Below are 16565 nucleotides of genomic sequence, written 5' to 3'. Positions count from 1 at the left end.
GGCATTCTTCTTGTGGTTTACCTTAAGAAAACAAGCTCAGCAGGATGCAACACAGGGAAACACAGCCATGCAGACTGAGCAACTAAGTACTATTCAGTCTATGGAGCATTTGAGTATTGCCCTTCAGGTTTTATGCTAAAACTATAATTACTGCTAAATTTTAACCATGCCTTTCAAACAAGGGCCCTTCACTCAAAAGCAGGTGGCTTCCCTCCAGCATTGATAACAAGTAGAAACAAGGAAACTGCTCAAGGACACAATAGATTTTCAACTTCTTTTTCTGTCTGCTATAAACTGAAGTGTTTCTGAAAAGCAGTGTACTTTAGAGATTACTCCAGCACAGCATGGAGATGGTTCAGTACATAATCCTCAGTGTCCTGTTCCAGAGAAGCTGCTCCCAAGATGTACAAAAGCCCAGGAACAAACACCATGTCTATAAGCAGCATTTCCACTGTTATGCAATAGTGGCTTATGGTTACAGGAGATGAGCAGTGAACACCAGCCAGGATGACCTCTTGCCAAGACCTCCACACAAGGACAAGGACATCATAAAAACCCAGACAAACATGTACTGATAAAAAAAAACAAATAAAAAGTTGTGTTGTACCACAAATGGAGATGTTTTATTTCTGTGAAACATAAATGGCTTCACAGTTCACTCCAGACCTGAAGGCTTTTAACTGATTCATTTCCCTGTTTTGATTTGGTCAGTTGCAATAGACAGCAGGCAGAAGTTAAGATAAATATTTGAAGCAGTTATGTCTTCCAGTGACTGGATTCTGCAACAGAAGGCAGACAGAACAGGCCTGGGGATGGTAGTTACCTATTATGGAAGCTGACTTACATGGCCCAAGAAGTATAGAGTTCAGTCTTAGGTGGCTAAGTGAATTCACAGCCAGTTACATAAATGTGCTCACAAATGTTAATGCTTGAGCTTGAAACTGTATTTCAGCTGTGCAGCACTACCTGCCCACAGTGCCTGAGAACAAGACAATTCCTAGATGTTTCTCAAAATTTTTCCTAGTGTTCTAATATTTAAAACAATTCCAGCATGTGATTGTAGATTAAGTTTAGTGGCTTTCAGGCAGTAGATTATCATTTTAGAGCACGTACATCATCCAGTATGCAGGAATTTAGGAAAGCAGCAGCTGTATAAGCAGCTCACACAAAGCACATAAAAACTGTGCTATTTTTATTAGCAGGCATCAGCATTCAGGTCCTCAAAGATCTGAAGTGGAAGTTCAGCAACAGGCTTATTTCTGGAGCATTGCTTCATTTCATCTGAGATTAACACTTTAAACATTAACTCTTACATGGCTTTTATGTGCTACAGCACAGTGGATGCTGATAGTGAGAAAACAGACTAAAACTTGTCAATGTCAGGACATTCTAAGAACTTTTGCCTGCATTACAACAGGTAAGAGATTTTGGTTTTCCCCTTTACAGAGCAGTTTGGAGGTATTTAAAGAATGCTTTACAAAAAAAAACCAAAAATCAAACTTTGAGCCATGTTCTTTATTTGATGCTAGGGAATGCAATTTGAATTCCAATCATGAAAACTCATATAAAAGCCTGCAGGGTTCAACCCCTGACCCCAAATATGTAGAAAGCAGTTTTTTCTACATCAGCTCAGCTAGACTGCTCAATATGATGAGGACATAGATATGCAACAAAAAAATTTAAGCAGGTTATGGAGTTTCCACATTGCCTGAAGCCTCAAAAAAGAAACAAGTTGAGTAGAAGTGCTTGTTTGCTGCCCACAGTACCTGTATGAAGTCAGAATTATTTAAAAGCACAGACTGGCCTCCCTTGGCTAAACCACCTCCTTCACCATTTAGGAAGTTTTTATTTAGTAAAGTGCCCTCCTCACCCACCCATGACTACAAGAAGTATTTTAGTCAAAACAAGGCATGAGGATTTACAGCACTTAGAATCTTCCTTGCTGGTAAGAGCTGGAGAACACAAGGCTGCTGCCAGTGCCACAGCACCCAGCAAAATCTCAGACCCTCGAGGCTGCTTCTCCACAAGGTCAATGCTTCAGCTTACCAACAGGGAGCTGCCACTCTTCTCTACCTCTCAGCATGTTCACCTGCCAAAGCTTCAGGGGTAACACTGTTCTTGTAGTTTATTATTCTCCTGAAGTGTTCCTCCCAAAGTAAAACACTATGGAGTTGACAGGGATCAAACACTGCTTGCTATTAGGGGGAAGAAAAGAACACTGAAAAGCTTGAAGACAGCTTTTCTGACTGCTTGTCTCCTTGCATCTAAAGGAAAAGCAGTGACAGTGTAAAAGAGTCTTCTGGTACCAGACAGCCTACTCAGTACAGGTTGGTGTGCAAACAAAGGATAAGAAGGATCTAGGCTGGATCTTTGACAGTGTTTACTAACAGGCTTGACAGTCATTTACCTCAATCTTTGAGGAGCTTGCCTTTACTGATGATAAAAAGTGTGCAGACAGCAAGGATAATTATTTTCGATATGGATGACACGTGCCACATATCTACAGAAATGAAGATGCACACACTTTGTTAGAATAAACTGTAAACAGCCAAAAAAGTCTAGCCCAGCACAGCAAGCACTGGCCAAATTTATCCTCATGAATCAAAGAGCCAGCTCTGCACTTCTACAGGAATAAGAGCAGATGAAGGACTTTCTGTACCCTTTTGAAAGACAGGAAAAGGACACAGCTGCCACCAGCAGTTAGGCCCAAGTGCTCAAGGGCACCAATAGCTGTGCTGAATTGCAAGAGCTTCAATACAAGCAGCAGCAATTTTAATGGAAAAGGGTCTGATTATGCTACCCCACTTGGTAAGCCAAAGCACAGAGCTGGACAGGGTCAGAGGAATGGAAAAAGGGGTAAGAGGACATGAGCTCTGGGAAGACAGATTTTGCTTCCCAATGTTTGGTAGACATATAGAAAGTTTCTGGCAGTTTATAGAACTGTAAAATGCAGTACTAACATCTACAAGTACAAGCTACCTGGCACACAGCCATCTCAGGCAGTTTTACAATTCAAAGTTCTTAAATTATTCATCCACCACCATTTGGTTTACTGAATGATACCACAGTTACAACGTACTGAATTACACCAGAGGTGAGGATTGTGCCCTAAAGGGAAAATAAAGACCAGAAGTGTTTACTCTAAGAAATTTTCAACACCTGCACAGATAGCAGAAATAAGCAAAGTTATTCTTTCTCCCTGCCAGAGTGTTTTTCCCAGCAGTGCCCTCACCCCTTCCTCCCTTAAGCAGGAGCTGAACAAACCAGGTCTGAAAGCCAGTTCACAGCTGTGAACATTCCTCTGTACAGAAGAATTGGTCTTACAGCAGATCTGACAACAAACCCAGCACTGATGTAACAGCAGGGATTGCTGGGCTACTTATTTTGCTTTCATGGTAGAATTTGAAAAGAGCTGCCTAATCAGCTTTCCTAACACTCTGAATAATTAGCAAGTAATCAAAGCCTTGCAAGATTTTTCGGTGGAGTATGGCACAAGCTGTTTTCACATAGCTTTTTCCTAATTATCCTACAAACTACTTCATGCATAATTGCAGGAATTTAAATATATTTGTTCCCCTTTAGTCTCCAGGTGACTTTCATGCCTAAAGACAGGATTTCTTTGATTTTTTAAAATTCCTATATTGGGAAAAAAGTCTATGATAACATCACTAGAATAGTTAAAAAAAAAATCACAAATACATCTTAGAGTTGTCTTTCTTGTGAACTCTTTCAATTCCCAACAGCAATTATATTCCCAACAGTCCTGTGTTCTTTAACACAGGTATAGAGGGAAGAGGAGTGAACAGCTACCTATTGACACATTTTGTTCTAGTTTGTTTCAGCTGAGTTTGCTTCCTTGCACCATGGAAGCCTCTCAGACAACATTTTGCCCAAGAACCAAGTATTGGAGGTCGCTGCTACAGTTTTCAGAGAAGTTGGCAAGCTGAGCTCAGCTGATCCAGAGAAAGCAAACAACCTCCACTTGCACACTATTAACACAACACCAGGGTTCTGCAAGCAGCTCATCACTCCTGCAATTAATGCACAACAGATGTCTAAATATTGCTGGACATGTTCTGCATTTTCACTCTTGTGGGAATGCTTTGTTCTTCAGCTGAAAGACAAAGACATGGCCCTGGTACAGTAGTGCCAGGAGCCTGTGCTGTGAGAACAGAGCTGACATAGCAGGAAAATGCATTCTGAATTAGCTTACAATCCATTCCCAAGGACTAGGTTGATACTAATATGCCTTCAAGGCTGGTAATCAGCAGCTTCATGCTTGCTCCTTCAGTGATGAGGGACATGTTATTCTGGATGAGATGGTGAGTGTCCAAAGTACCAAGTAACTCAAACCTCCTCAACGTATTTTTTTAGGAAAGCAATTGCTCTGCAGTTAGGGCACTAGACATAATCAATAATCCAAACACACTTATCTTACCACCAAGCTGGAGTGCATCACAGAACCCTTTCAGGGTTCCAATTTCAACAGATAATGCTTTGTTTCTTCTAAAAGTTTACAGACCCCATGGCCTAACATCTTATACCTTATGTAATCAAGGCACCTAACACAGCACTGCTAAAAGCCTCTCATCTCCCCTAAAATGACTATCCTTAAGTCAGCTTGACTTTTGAGATCCAAAAGGAAAGTTCATGCAGCTGCACTCAGCACTTACTAGATAATTGATGTATTTAGAGCTTCTAAATAGGACTTGCAAGTTTTCGAAGTGATTGCAGAAGAGAAATACTGTAATCAAAGTCCTTGTCCCTCCAAAGCCTCATGAAATTGTACTAAATGCTTCCTATTACTGGTGAAGGTTCTTGGTGAAACTAAGGGCAGCTGCACTGATTCTGGAGGTCTTAGAATGGAAGATCAGAGATCAGCCTGCTCAAATACACAGCTGACATAAGGTCAATTTGAAAGTGTATTCAACAGGCTTTGAGTTGGCCTGTGTGTCATTACTTTATTAAACTAGTTAGGATGTGCTCTACCAGTAATAAATTTCATTATTTTTCTATCAACTTAAGGTACTTCAGATAAGAGCAGGCACTTTAAAACTAATAGCCAGCTCTGTATTCATTATAAGGGCATTGACACACCACAAAAATGTTTCCTTCCTGTGAGCCCCAACAGACTCCTTCCTATTAGAAAGAAGTAGAAAAACGCAAGTGCTGACTGCATCCATCCCTCCCCCATTTCCACAGGCAGAGTACTATATAGTGCTGGTATAGTATAATATCAGCATACAACTTCTATAAAGATACGACAGTGATGACTTCTCTATGCATCAGTGGAAAACTCCACACTGCAAGGCTTGGTCATAAATCCAGGTAGCTGAGACAAAGAAATGCCTAACTTGGAATAGATTTATTTTATCAAGACTATACCCTGATATTCATTTGCACCCAAGTTTAAGAAACACACAAGGCAGAAGAATGGATAAGTGCAGCTTTTCTTCCTATGACACAGGTCAACATGGAAAAAATACACTACTTACTCTTTGGTCAAAAGTGGACAGGATTTGAGTAGAAAGCGGGCCAAAGCAGAGTCCTGGTAAATGAGTTCAGGAGGGGCAGTTGGGCTTTTTAAATTCAAGCAGCGAACAATAACATACAGAACAGCAGCAACTGCAGCTAGCTTCACCCCATCAAACACTGCTGGCAGCTCAGAGGTTTCCAATATTGCACTCATTTTCAGCCTGGAGAAAAAAAAACCACATTAAAGCTTTTAGAAATAGTGTTGGATATGAATATCAACTGTCATGTTAAATATACAATTGTGCTAACCAACTAAATTTGTTAGTCAACACCGCCAGGAAATCCTAGCATATCAATTCAGATAGCAACTTTTAAGTTGAGAGAAAGTTTAGTTAGCATTGCTCTAAACACCCTGATCAACAGAAGATAAACTAGATGATCAGCTGCAAAGGAGATTTACTCCTAATTAGTGCTGCCCTAGAATTGCACTAGCATCTCAGGTGTCAACTCCTGGTCTGCAGCCAGTCAATACATGCAAGATCTTGGCCAAGACTACCCAGCTCAAACAGAAGCTGGGTGAAAAGCCAGGCTATAAAGGCACCTCAGCAGCCCTGGACATGTGTTCCTTCAGAGCTGTACATGCCAGACATGAAAAGGAGAACCTGAAAGTATTGTGTTAGTTCCTCAGCCTGAGTCTTGCAATTCAGTGAGAACACTCACACTAAGTCCTGCCTGCACTTAAGGTGGTCACTTCATGCACTGGCATTTTCAGCATTTCTTTTTATTCACTGTAGTTCCGCAGCTGAGGGACTGGATTAATATCTAGTCTTTGAAGGGCTTCAGAGTAAAGGAACAGAGGCAGAGAAATGAAGTATGAAAAATAAGAATTTGATTTCAAGCTGGGAGGATATAAACTGATACAGCCTATTTTGAACATACAGTGCAAGAAGCTAGCTGCAATTATTGTTGAAAGGGCAGGTTTTTCCCTGGGTCTTTCCTAAGTCACATAGGTAACCCAAGTAAGATAACTGACAAGCCAAGTCTTACCAATTTCAATTTTCTTCAAGCCAGTAAAAATTGCCAGCCTCAGTAGACTTGTCACCAATCCACCTGCTACCCAAGCTACCTGTGAGGGGAGGAAAAGCAAGTTGATTATTACTGATAAAGCTGCATCTCTCAGCTGGAAAAGATTAACAAGTTTATACAAAGGTCCCATCACAGACATAGCAAGTTATTTGTGTAGTCAGTCATAACCAACTCTGATCCATCTGCATCAGAAATCTGTTGCCAGTGGACAGATTCCAGACTAGATCAGTTGCCTACAGCATATGAACAAATCTGCAGTGTGCAAGGGAGCAGAGAGACTCCACCTCCTCAAGACAGTGAGACATTGTACCCAGTCAGAAAAAACTTACCCAAGTCTTTCTATTTAAAAGACTAGGATTAGCAGGACACTGTTGTTCTCAACTTTGTGCAATATCACAAAATACACTGTTATTGAAGTGCGAAGCCACTCTGAAGGAAGTTTGCTGCTACTTCTATTCAGGCTTAGCAAGGCAGCTCACTCCTACAGATGGAAGCTTGTAAACAGTCTCTGCTTGTTCCCACACTTGCTTTTTGAGATGTTACAACATATCACACTTCAACACGGCAGGAGCCACAGGAGGTTCAGACAGAGTCACCTAATTAATTCTAGTGCACATTCAAGAAAGCTTGTTACAAGAATTTGATGATGACAATAAAATAGAAAGCTTTCAGCCTGTGACCATAAAAGTGTAAGCAATACTTGCAATTAGAACTTGCCTTCTCACAGGCACAACAAATCGATGGGGAATTGGAGCTTCCAGGAAAAGCTCCAGAACTGTTTGCTCTCTACCACAGCTGCTGCTTCCAAATGGAAAACACCATCAGCACAGACCATACCCAAGCTTTACTCTCCTTTATAGCAGGAGTAAAGAGCTTCAGAAGTACTTTCTGTACTCAGTGTAGCTACACCAAAATCCCTTGGAAGAAAACATGTTGTAACATCAATGGTTGAGTAACAGTGAGCTAGAAAGCTGCAAGTTTCTGCCACCACAACCATCTGCCTAGCAGAAGAGAGTGAGGGAAGTAGAAACATTTAGTACTGGGCAAGTCAAGCTTTTATTTTCCAGTTCTGAGCTTCACAGTAGAAGGGAGAGGATGTGCCACAAAAAGCTATTTATTCTTCTACTCAGAAGATTGCATGGGCATCATGTGTTGAGTTCAATGTTCAAGTGAAGTATGTTACCCTCACATCCCTACCTGGTAGACTTTCACCAACACTACCATCAGTTCTGAGGAGACAACAGGCCAACTACAGCAATGGCTTCACCAGGGAAGGTACAACAGGCAGAAGAGCAGAGTTCCTGAAGTCAAGGACAACCAGGTGCTCAAGCAAATCTTCCCCACATCAACCTCCCAGAAGTTCTGTTGACATCTTCCTATCGTTTTATTCAGAAAATTAAGAGACACTAGTACCCAAGACTTTCCTGACACCTGGACTTTAAGCTAGTTTGCTGTTTACAGCTCCCACCTCACTGAATTTGTTAAAAATAGAACTGGGCACAATTAGTCATTAGGATTTTGTAGTAGTGACTCAGTATAACTGATCCAACTAAACCCTATCTCCCTGAGAATGTTCTCTCCCTATAATCCTCAGATTACAAACACACCACATCTTTTCTGGTACTTTTATATCTCATGTTAGCCTGTCACTCCCTTAAAACAGCACACCAGCTTGGCATTACTTTCAGAATAATCAGCTGTTGGTAAGCAGGATTGTGCTTTGACACTTACAAACTAGTATTTTTCATTTTAGACAGTCTAAGCATACGTTCACTGAACTTACACACCTCAAACATGTGCTAGAGGTTCATGTTTTTGTCAGAATTTTTACATCTACAGACTGATCTGAGCTTTTGGGTAACACAAAGCTGGCACTGCTTCAGTTGCACAGCTTTCTACAGTGATTCTTTAAGCAATGGGTCTGATTTAGTCCATGAAGACTCCATGCTGTATGGATTCAGCTGTTTCACTTGAGGTACCTCCCCTAAAGTCTGGTATTTCTGAAGACCTAAAGAGACCTGCCTCAGCCAGGGCAGATTTGCAAGGGCTGAGTCAAGGCACTCTACTATAAAATTTTAAGGGTTTAGCTTACTAAAATGGATTTGAGCTCTGCCTCTAATCACATAGGACAAATGCCTCCCTCTTTACCAGCTGGGATGAGGTCACCTTGCTTCTGTTTTGTTAAACCCTTTTTGCATTAACCCAATAAAGTTGTCTGTTAAAAAAAAAGGATAGATAACCACAGGGTTGAGCCAGACAAATTTTAATCTAGAATCTCCTCTAACTGGGTCAGCATTAATCTAAATGGACAAACATTTGGCTTTTTCCATACACTGGATTCACTTCTGGCAGGCCAGGCAGAATTACCAGAAAAAACACACCACTGGAAGCAATCAAGCCTTTCCATCCAACACAGCATCTGAGATCCACATTGAGGAGCCCGAAGAAGTTGAAGCTCTTGGCCCCAAAGATGCCAAAGACCAGCAGCCCTCTCAAGCAGTGGTCTTAAGTCCCAATTGTAACTGAGGGATAACTTTAAAAATCAATCACTGGTAAGCAAGTGCTGGATTTGTGGTCTTTTCATTTGCCTTTTCATCACCAAAAGCTGAAAATCATGATATAGGAAACAGTTCAGCATTACTGTTAATATAATGCACTTAATTTGTACAAGTATAATGAGGAAAAAAAATCCCAAGTCTCACCCCTTCCAGAAAGGAACAACAACATCTACAACAAAAGCCAGTAGAGCTACAGCAAACTCCTTATGTATTCTTTCAAAAACAGTGTTTTTGGGAAAGCCAACATGAAAATATTTACTTGTACAGTAAGTGAATTCACAATTGTCAACAAATCCAAGACCTGTACACATTTCAGTTCCAGGTTTCCTGCAGAGAAGAAACTTCCAGGGACAGAAGTCACCTCACTGTGACTCCACCTCACTGTGACTCAACAGGGCACACACAGGATTTGGTGGCTACCAAGATTTACAGCTCCTCCACCCATGGAAGCAGAGTCTGACTCTTCATACTGGAAAGCCAACATTAAAAAAGCAACGATATTAAAGGAAGCCATTCCCACGGGATCCTCCCCTCAGGCCTTTTAACAAGCCATTGAAAGCCTGGCAGACTCACTTCACTGAAGCATTAGAAACGCTTTGGGTAATGCAAAGATGCAGCTATATAGGAGACAAAGAGCAAAGGCGTCTCTGAAAGGGGCTCCACTAGCAAGATATTTTATGCTCCATTACATTGCAGAATCTTGAAGGCATGCCATTTCCAGGAAGGACAGCTCGGTACAAAAGCCTCATAGATGCTTCCCTACCCATCAGCACTCTGGCTCACTGATGCTCTCAGAGCTCAGCTGGACATCAAAATGCTGGAACATGCCTGGCCAACAGTGAGAGTCTTTAAAAATCCCCTTTCCTATTCTGTTACAGCTTACCAACTAGTGTAATACTTTTGCCCACTAGGACTCAGAAGAGCCAAAGAGGCCATTTCTGACAGTTTTAACGAGGCATACTTTGTTAAATAACAGATCAGACATTCCTTGGACTGGTTTCATACATTTTTTGTGTCTGCTTGGGGAATAAACCTCTGAAAGCAAGTGTGTTAGATGAGAGGAAAGCAAACCCACCCTGCTTTAAAGAGTTGTGCCTAGGCAGACTGGGATCAGAAATAAGGTGGGTTTTTCTCCCACCTGATTGAAGGAGAAAGAAGGAATGCTATTTCACTGAAGATAGTTCTTTGTGGAATGTTTCCAGGAAATTAATCATCTTTAATATCAGCCAAAGCTAATGACTCTTCTGAAAGATACACCACAAAACCAGAAGGTACAGGCCGGTCACTACCACATGAGATATTCAGAACTATGTTACAAAGAACAGAACTTTATTAAGGAAATGGGTAGAAAGTCAGAGCACTACATAGTTTTATAAACAAAGACAAGTTTTATGCCAGCCTATACTCAAATCTCACTCCAGAAGTGCACAAAAGTACCACATCACTGAGCTTTCAATAGTTTGAACAAAGAGGATGATGTTTAGAGACCATCCAGACAAAGATGAATACACCTGGGAAAGGCTGCCAGACTGAGCACTGGAGGACAAGCTACACAAATACAGGAACCTATGCAAGAATCATGAAGAAAGCCTCAAGCTTTATTGCACAGTTCCATATCCTGTTTTTTATTCAGCACTTGTATTAAAATATGCCTTTGTTTTTGGAGAAGTGTTAAGTCTAGACTGCTCTAAACTCTGCTACTTTTTCCTCAGAAAATTACATAGATCCAAGTATTTTAAGGTCACGCCAACACTATGCCTCACCAACTTAAGCACACAAAGCAAGTCATGACACCACTTATCTTGAGACTGGCATCTACCCAGCCCAAGCTCACCCAGGACAGAACCTCCCATTACCTCAGTGTGGCTCAGAGAACACGTCAGAAGCAAATGCTGAGACCTTGATGCATCACTTGGTACTTTTGGCTATTTGAAAGAGCCAGCTAAGTCTCAGACCTCAGAGCACAGAGGGTATAATTAAGAATTAGCTGAGCACTTAAGTGACTTAGGGTTAGATATGGCCATGGAGATAAAGTGCAGTCCTCAGGAGTCTGGCAAAGCCCACCATGGGTTTGTTGCCCAACACGTGACAGATGTTACCTCTAAATAAACAGGGCACACTGACATGTCCCATCCCAAGGATACCTAAAAGAACACTACTTGGACAGCATATTGAAGTCCTCAGTGCAAATTCCTCCCCGTGCCAGAGCCAGCACCCCAGCCAAGATTTGGCTGGTTGGCAAGTACAGAAACCAGCAAGTATTGTTTACACCCTGTTCCAAAAAATTTCTTGGCTGGTGCCTTCACTGAAATTTGACCTTTTCATCAGTTACAATACTTGGCTCATACTACATTTAGAGGTACTGTGAGGTTACAGGGATAAAGTTCAATTGCATGAGGATCCACCAGCACTTTCAGAAAGACAGGTGCCTCAAACTAGACCTTTTTACTTTGCCCTTGAGGAGTTCTACACCTTCAGAGCAGAAATCAAGCACCTCAGGGGGGCTGGGTCCCAAGGTAGGTTGCTTAAAAAAAAGCACCCAAGAATAAATCTACAGCTAACAGGGCCAAAGGCTCTTTAGCACTCCCACTTCTCCAAGAAGGTTAATTTACAGTCAAATGAGCCTTGAATTTCACTTCCTTCCAACTACAGGAAGTGCCTTTGTTTCCTCAGTTCTACTGCAGGACAGGCAGCTTTTGTATATTAGTTAAGGTTGCTATGTAGATTCCTTGTTACATCACCTTATCTGGTTCCTGTTTGACTCAGATGTATTGAAAACCAGTGCATTAGCTTTTATTGCACACACCTCATTAACAAGATTAAACTAAGTCAGGACCAGACTCTGAGTTCACAGAAATCAATTAATTGCAGTAATTAAATAATTATGTTTGCTTAAATAACATGAGCCTTTCCTTTCAGATAAGGTGCAAAGACCTGGGACTGTCTACCTAACCACTACCTTACATAACTACAGGGCAAAGCTTCAGGTCCTTGTAGAAAAGGTCAAGCTTACTTCTAGGTACAGAGAGAAATATTGGGAAATACCTTTCCACAGTCTTACAGCATTAGCAGGTGTCCCTTGCCCTACCACATAACTGCCAGCAAACAGCATTAAGCTCAAGGGAAGAAATGGAGTAAACAGACTGCAGAGATCCCAACTATCCTTGCCCAGTAATTGAGGGAATGCTATTGGAATCAAGCCATGGAGAGCTAAGTGAGCTAATAAAAACTGCATTATAGACCAACACTCCTCAAGCATGTCTGCTCTATTCCTTCATTATATTTTGAAGCATCATATTGTTAAAGCCTCATTTATCCTCTGACTCCAACCCCTCCATTCCCACACTGTAACAGAGCTCAACACACAGGAGGAACAGCTCAAAGTCCAACCACATCACAGCTGTTTGCTCAGCCACACAGCTGAGTAAGTGGGGAACATACTCCACACCAGACTAGCTACACAGCAGGGAAAGACCACCTATGACAAGTCACAACACAGGTAAGAGAGCTTTATTCAAGAACAGTCCAGTTCAAGCAGTCTGAAAACACCTATACTTGATGAAAAGCCGAGGTGCCAGTTCACTAAAGTCTTGAAACACCTTTCTTATTTTGCTCCCCTGACGAGCAGCTCCTCTCCACAGGGGAGCAGAAGATTTGCAGAGTCATTCTCTCACAGCCTGTCCATGACAGATAGAAGGCTCGCACTAGAGGAGTGACATAATTCATGCAAACACATTGAAAATGAAGAAAAAATGTTTCTGGACAGAAGAACTCCACATGAGGAGACAGGCAGACCAACACACAGCTACTACCACTGCTGAATGCTCAGGTTCCACCAGAATACAACTAAAAGAGGTTTTGGAGCAGTACTGTAGTCACTAGCAACTCAATGTGTAAAAAGCTACATTACCCTCTCTCCTGCTGAATCAGAGAGACAGGCTAGGGATATTACAGGCACATGTTTTAGGACATTTTGTCCTTACCTCTTACAAGAAGCTTTACTGTAAATGACTGTGCATGTGCTGCTTTCACTTAGTACAACCTTTCATATTCACATATGCTCAACTAACACTTCACAGAGCTGGGTGTTCAAGATAAGGGAGAGCCAGGCTTGAACCCTTTTTGCACAACCTTTCTGGAACCTGCAGCTCTATACAAAAGTATCTTTGAGGATGCTTTGAGGTAAGTTTAGAAGCAGGACAAGCTACTCAACAGTGAGCCTCTCAGTAGCAGTCAATCACTTTTCCCTTCCTATGAGAAGCCTGTACTATATACTTTTTAAGTACTGAATGCCCTGAATAGGGCTGTAGCTCAGTTGCTAGCAAATAACACGAGACATTTCAGAAAAGTTTGGTGTTTGCAAGGTTTTTACTCATATTAGCAGAGGAAGTTATCAATGTCATTTGTTTTAGTCAGACTGGACCCACGATAAGGAGGAATGAAAACATTGCTCAACAGCAGAGATAGGCAACTGCACTTCTTGGTCAGTCTAGAGATGCAGATAAGTCTGTTCTCTGCCAAGTCTGGCACTGCCTTCCACTGCCATTACCTCCAATGGAGCACAGGCACAGTGACGTTTCAAGCACCTGGTTTGTATTCAACTGCTTTGCAAAGCATTTTCAATAACTGCTGCCTGATACTGGCAGACAGACACAATCTTTATTATGAAGTCAACTGATATAACAGAGGAAAGACAAGTCCTTGGGTGTAGAAGCCTTCCTAAAGCCAGAAAAGGCTAAGACAGCTACCCTACAGAGTATCACTGCCACCCACATATACTGGGCAAGTGGAACTTTGCTTCTCCACAAGAAGGACAATGTGTCCTTGCACACTGAAATTAAATCAATTGAAATCAAATCAATCAGCTGAGTGTGATCAGATGTTTAACTACATACAAGCTTAAACTTTGTGAGATATTTAGATTGAAGAAGGGCAAATACTTGCACAGATCAACTGATCTATAGCACATAAAGACACAGAGCTATTCAGAGCTAATTCAGAGCTATAACACATGAAACACTCTTTCAGAGAAACTCATACATGTAGGTGAAGACTCTAAAATACTATGGTTATTTAGGCTTTTGCTGGAAAGTCCAAACCACCATTTCAGGCTGGTCCCTGCACCTTTCAATAGGGATTACAATCACCCAAGACCCCAGTACTTACACCACTACCAGAAACTGCAAAATCTTGCTCTTGGTTAGCTTAATGCAAGTTCTGGTACTGCAAAATATGGCTGCATGAAAGTAGGGATGAAGAGCCAAGAGGTATGAAAGAAGAAAGGTGAGTAACAGGGCAATGTGAATCCAGTGGCACCCAAGCATTTCACTGCCCTAAACCCACCATTTCCTATTTCACACCAAATCCCACCTGGAGTACAGATGGAATTTAGTAGACTCAGATAACCTCTTCATATGCCTGTGTCAAGGTCAAAGGGTGTTATTTTGCCACTTTTCCTTCCCAGCGCCACATCCCAGAACAACTATTTCAATCTGGTAATCTCTGAATTTTCACATGACAAGTTTAATAAAGCAGCTTTATGAAATGCTAAGAGTTTAAGCCGCTATTCACCCCCTGAGTAGAAAAATACAGCTTTTACAGGAAGAGTAGAACAAGTTAATTTTCATGTTTAACTTCTTCAGAAACAGTTCTGCAAGATGGAAGGTTTTATCCCCAGCCTCCACATCTTTTCCACACCTAAAAGAGACAGTCTGGCACAATCTTAGGTCAGCCCCATCTTTCATGCAGCAAATTCACTCAGTAGCACAGAGAACCTCCCATGCAAAAGCAACTATTTTTAAGAATAAGACAGGAGAATAGAAGAACTCAAACACTAGCTCTTATTTCTCTCTTCATATCCTTCCTGTTCTTACTCTTGACCTTGAGACCAAACCACGAAGAATGGCTGCATGTCCACTGATCTAGAAGAGACAAGAGAAGCTATTGAAACTTTTCTTGTGATATGAGAACTAAGTAAGCACCTCAGAGAGAAGGTGACACAGGGAAAATAAGAGAGCAACCAAACACTAGCTGTCAATAACAAAACTCCCTGCACAGGAAAAAACCATTATCTAATAAAGTGTAAAAATGAGATACCACAAATGTAAATAACTAAACTGAGTGTTCTATAGACACCATATCAGCAGGGACTGGAACATGTGAACCTAAGCAATATTATGAACACGGCTGAGCATGATAATAATTGATAAATAAGGCATGTAAGATGAACACATTGTACCAGTTAGCTGACTAATAAGCCACGAACATTTGTTACAGAAGGAGGCACCAGTGCTGTGGAAGCCAAACAGCAACCTAAGAGGCAGACAGCAATCTTTAGTACTTGCCAGACCAGTGACAATTGTTCATCAACAATAAGAGGAAGCTGTTATGAATTCTCTGAGGGAATCTATATCAGAATGCAAGCACAGAATGCAATCCCTCCAGCCATAACTGCACGAATAAAGCTGCTCCTGATATACCTCTGCAAACCAGCTAGTGTCAGGTGAGAGACCTCAGCAGCTGTAATTCTTCAATTGTGATAATACATATACACATCCTGCGCTGGAGATCACGAGTTACACGTGAAAGAGCAGGATGGAGTGGAGTCCCATCACACAGGGCAACAAGCAGGTACACAGCAGGCAAGAAAAGGGAGTCTGAAGCTAATGCAAGATGCTCGCAGCAGGGTCAGGATCCTGGAGCACGAGCGAAGAGCCTCATTTATGGGGAGCAGTGTCACCTGAAAGGGGGCACAGTCCCCTGGCTCTAACTCACGCACGGACCATGCTCTGCCCCGCACTGAGCTCCCAGTCGCATCCCACCTCGGGCTTCCCTCCCTGCGAGCGCAGGGATGTGCTGCTCGGAGCGCAGGGATGCGCTGCTCCACCCCAGCCCTTGCCCCGCACAGCCTCGCACCCCCGGGGGGGAGGTGGAGACTGTCACCGCCCCGCCACCTCCCAGAGCTTCCAACATCGCGGAGAACCGCAAGGGGACCGGACGCTGCCCACCGCAGCCCCGCCGAGGGACATCCCCATCTCCCCCGCGGGCAATAAACACGCGGGGCCGGGCGGGCAGGCGCCGCACAGCAGGACAGCGGCTGGGCAGGCACAAACCCGGCCGCGAGGGAGCCCCCCGGCCCTGCCGAGAGGAACGGGGAGGAGGCGCGGCCATCCCCTCAGCCCTGCGGAAGAGGCTCCCGGGCGCCCCCGCCTCACCTGCAGCCCCGGCCGGGCACGAGGCCCCCGACAGCTCCCGCCGCCGCTCCCGCCCGTCTGCCGCGGCCCCGCCGCCCGCTGCCCTTTAGCAGCCGCCCTCGCCCTGCCATTGGCCACCGCCGCGCCGCTTCCGCCCAGACCCGCGCGCCCATTGGCCAGAAGGCGAGCTGGGGCCGGGGCGCTGCAGCGCGGACGCGCGGCTGCCATTGGCTGGAGGAGGAGCGGGGGACGG

The 16565-nt window shown here is 43.0% G+C and overlaps 1 protein-coding gene across 2 annotated transcripts in view; it reads right to left on the bottom strand.

The window, feature by feature from the left end:
- The window catches only part of ABHD2 (abhydrolase domain containing 2, acylglycerol lipase), a 38831-nt gene extending 22384 nt beyond the window's left edge, over positions 1-16447 (bottom strand). For both annotated transcript variants that reach the window (XM_085070438.1, XM_085070439.1), the window contains exons 1-3: positions 16334-16447; positions 6523-6601; positions 5496-5696 (exon numbers count right to left, since the gene is read on the bottom strand). In XM_085070438.1, coding sequence (XP_084926564.1) covers positions 5496-5689 — 194 coding nt within the window. In that variant the 5' untranslated portion in view covers positions 5690-5696; positions 6523-6601; positions 16334-16447. The remainder of the gene's footprint in view (positions 1-5495; positions 5697-6522; positions 6602-16333) is intronic.
- Between the last annotated feature and the right edge of the window lie 118 nt (positions 16448-16565).

Source organism: Lichenostomus cassidix, chromosome 10, assembly GCF_008360975.1.
Source record: "Lichenostomus cassidix isolate B80296 chromosome 10, HeHo_3.0, whole genome shotgun sequence".
NCBI lineage: Eukaryota > Metazoa > Chordata > Aves > Passeriformes > Meliphagidae > Lichenostomus > Lichenostomus cassidix.
Note: the sequence above shows the minus strand (reverse complement) of the source record. Positions and strands in the feature narration are given on the sequence as shown.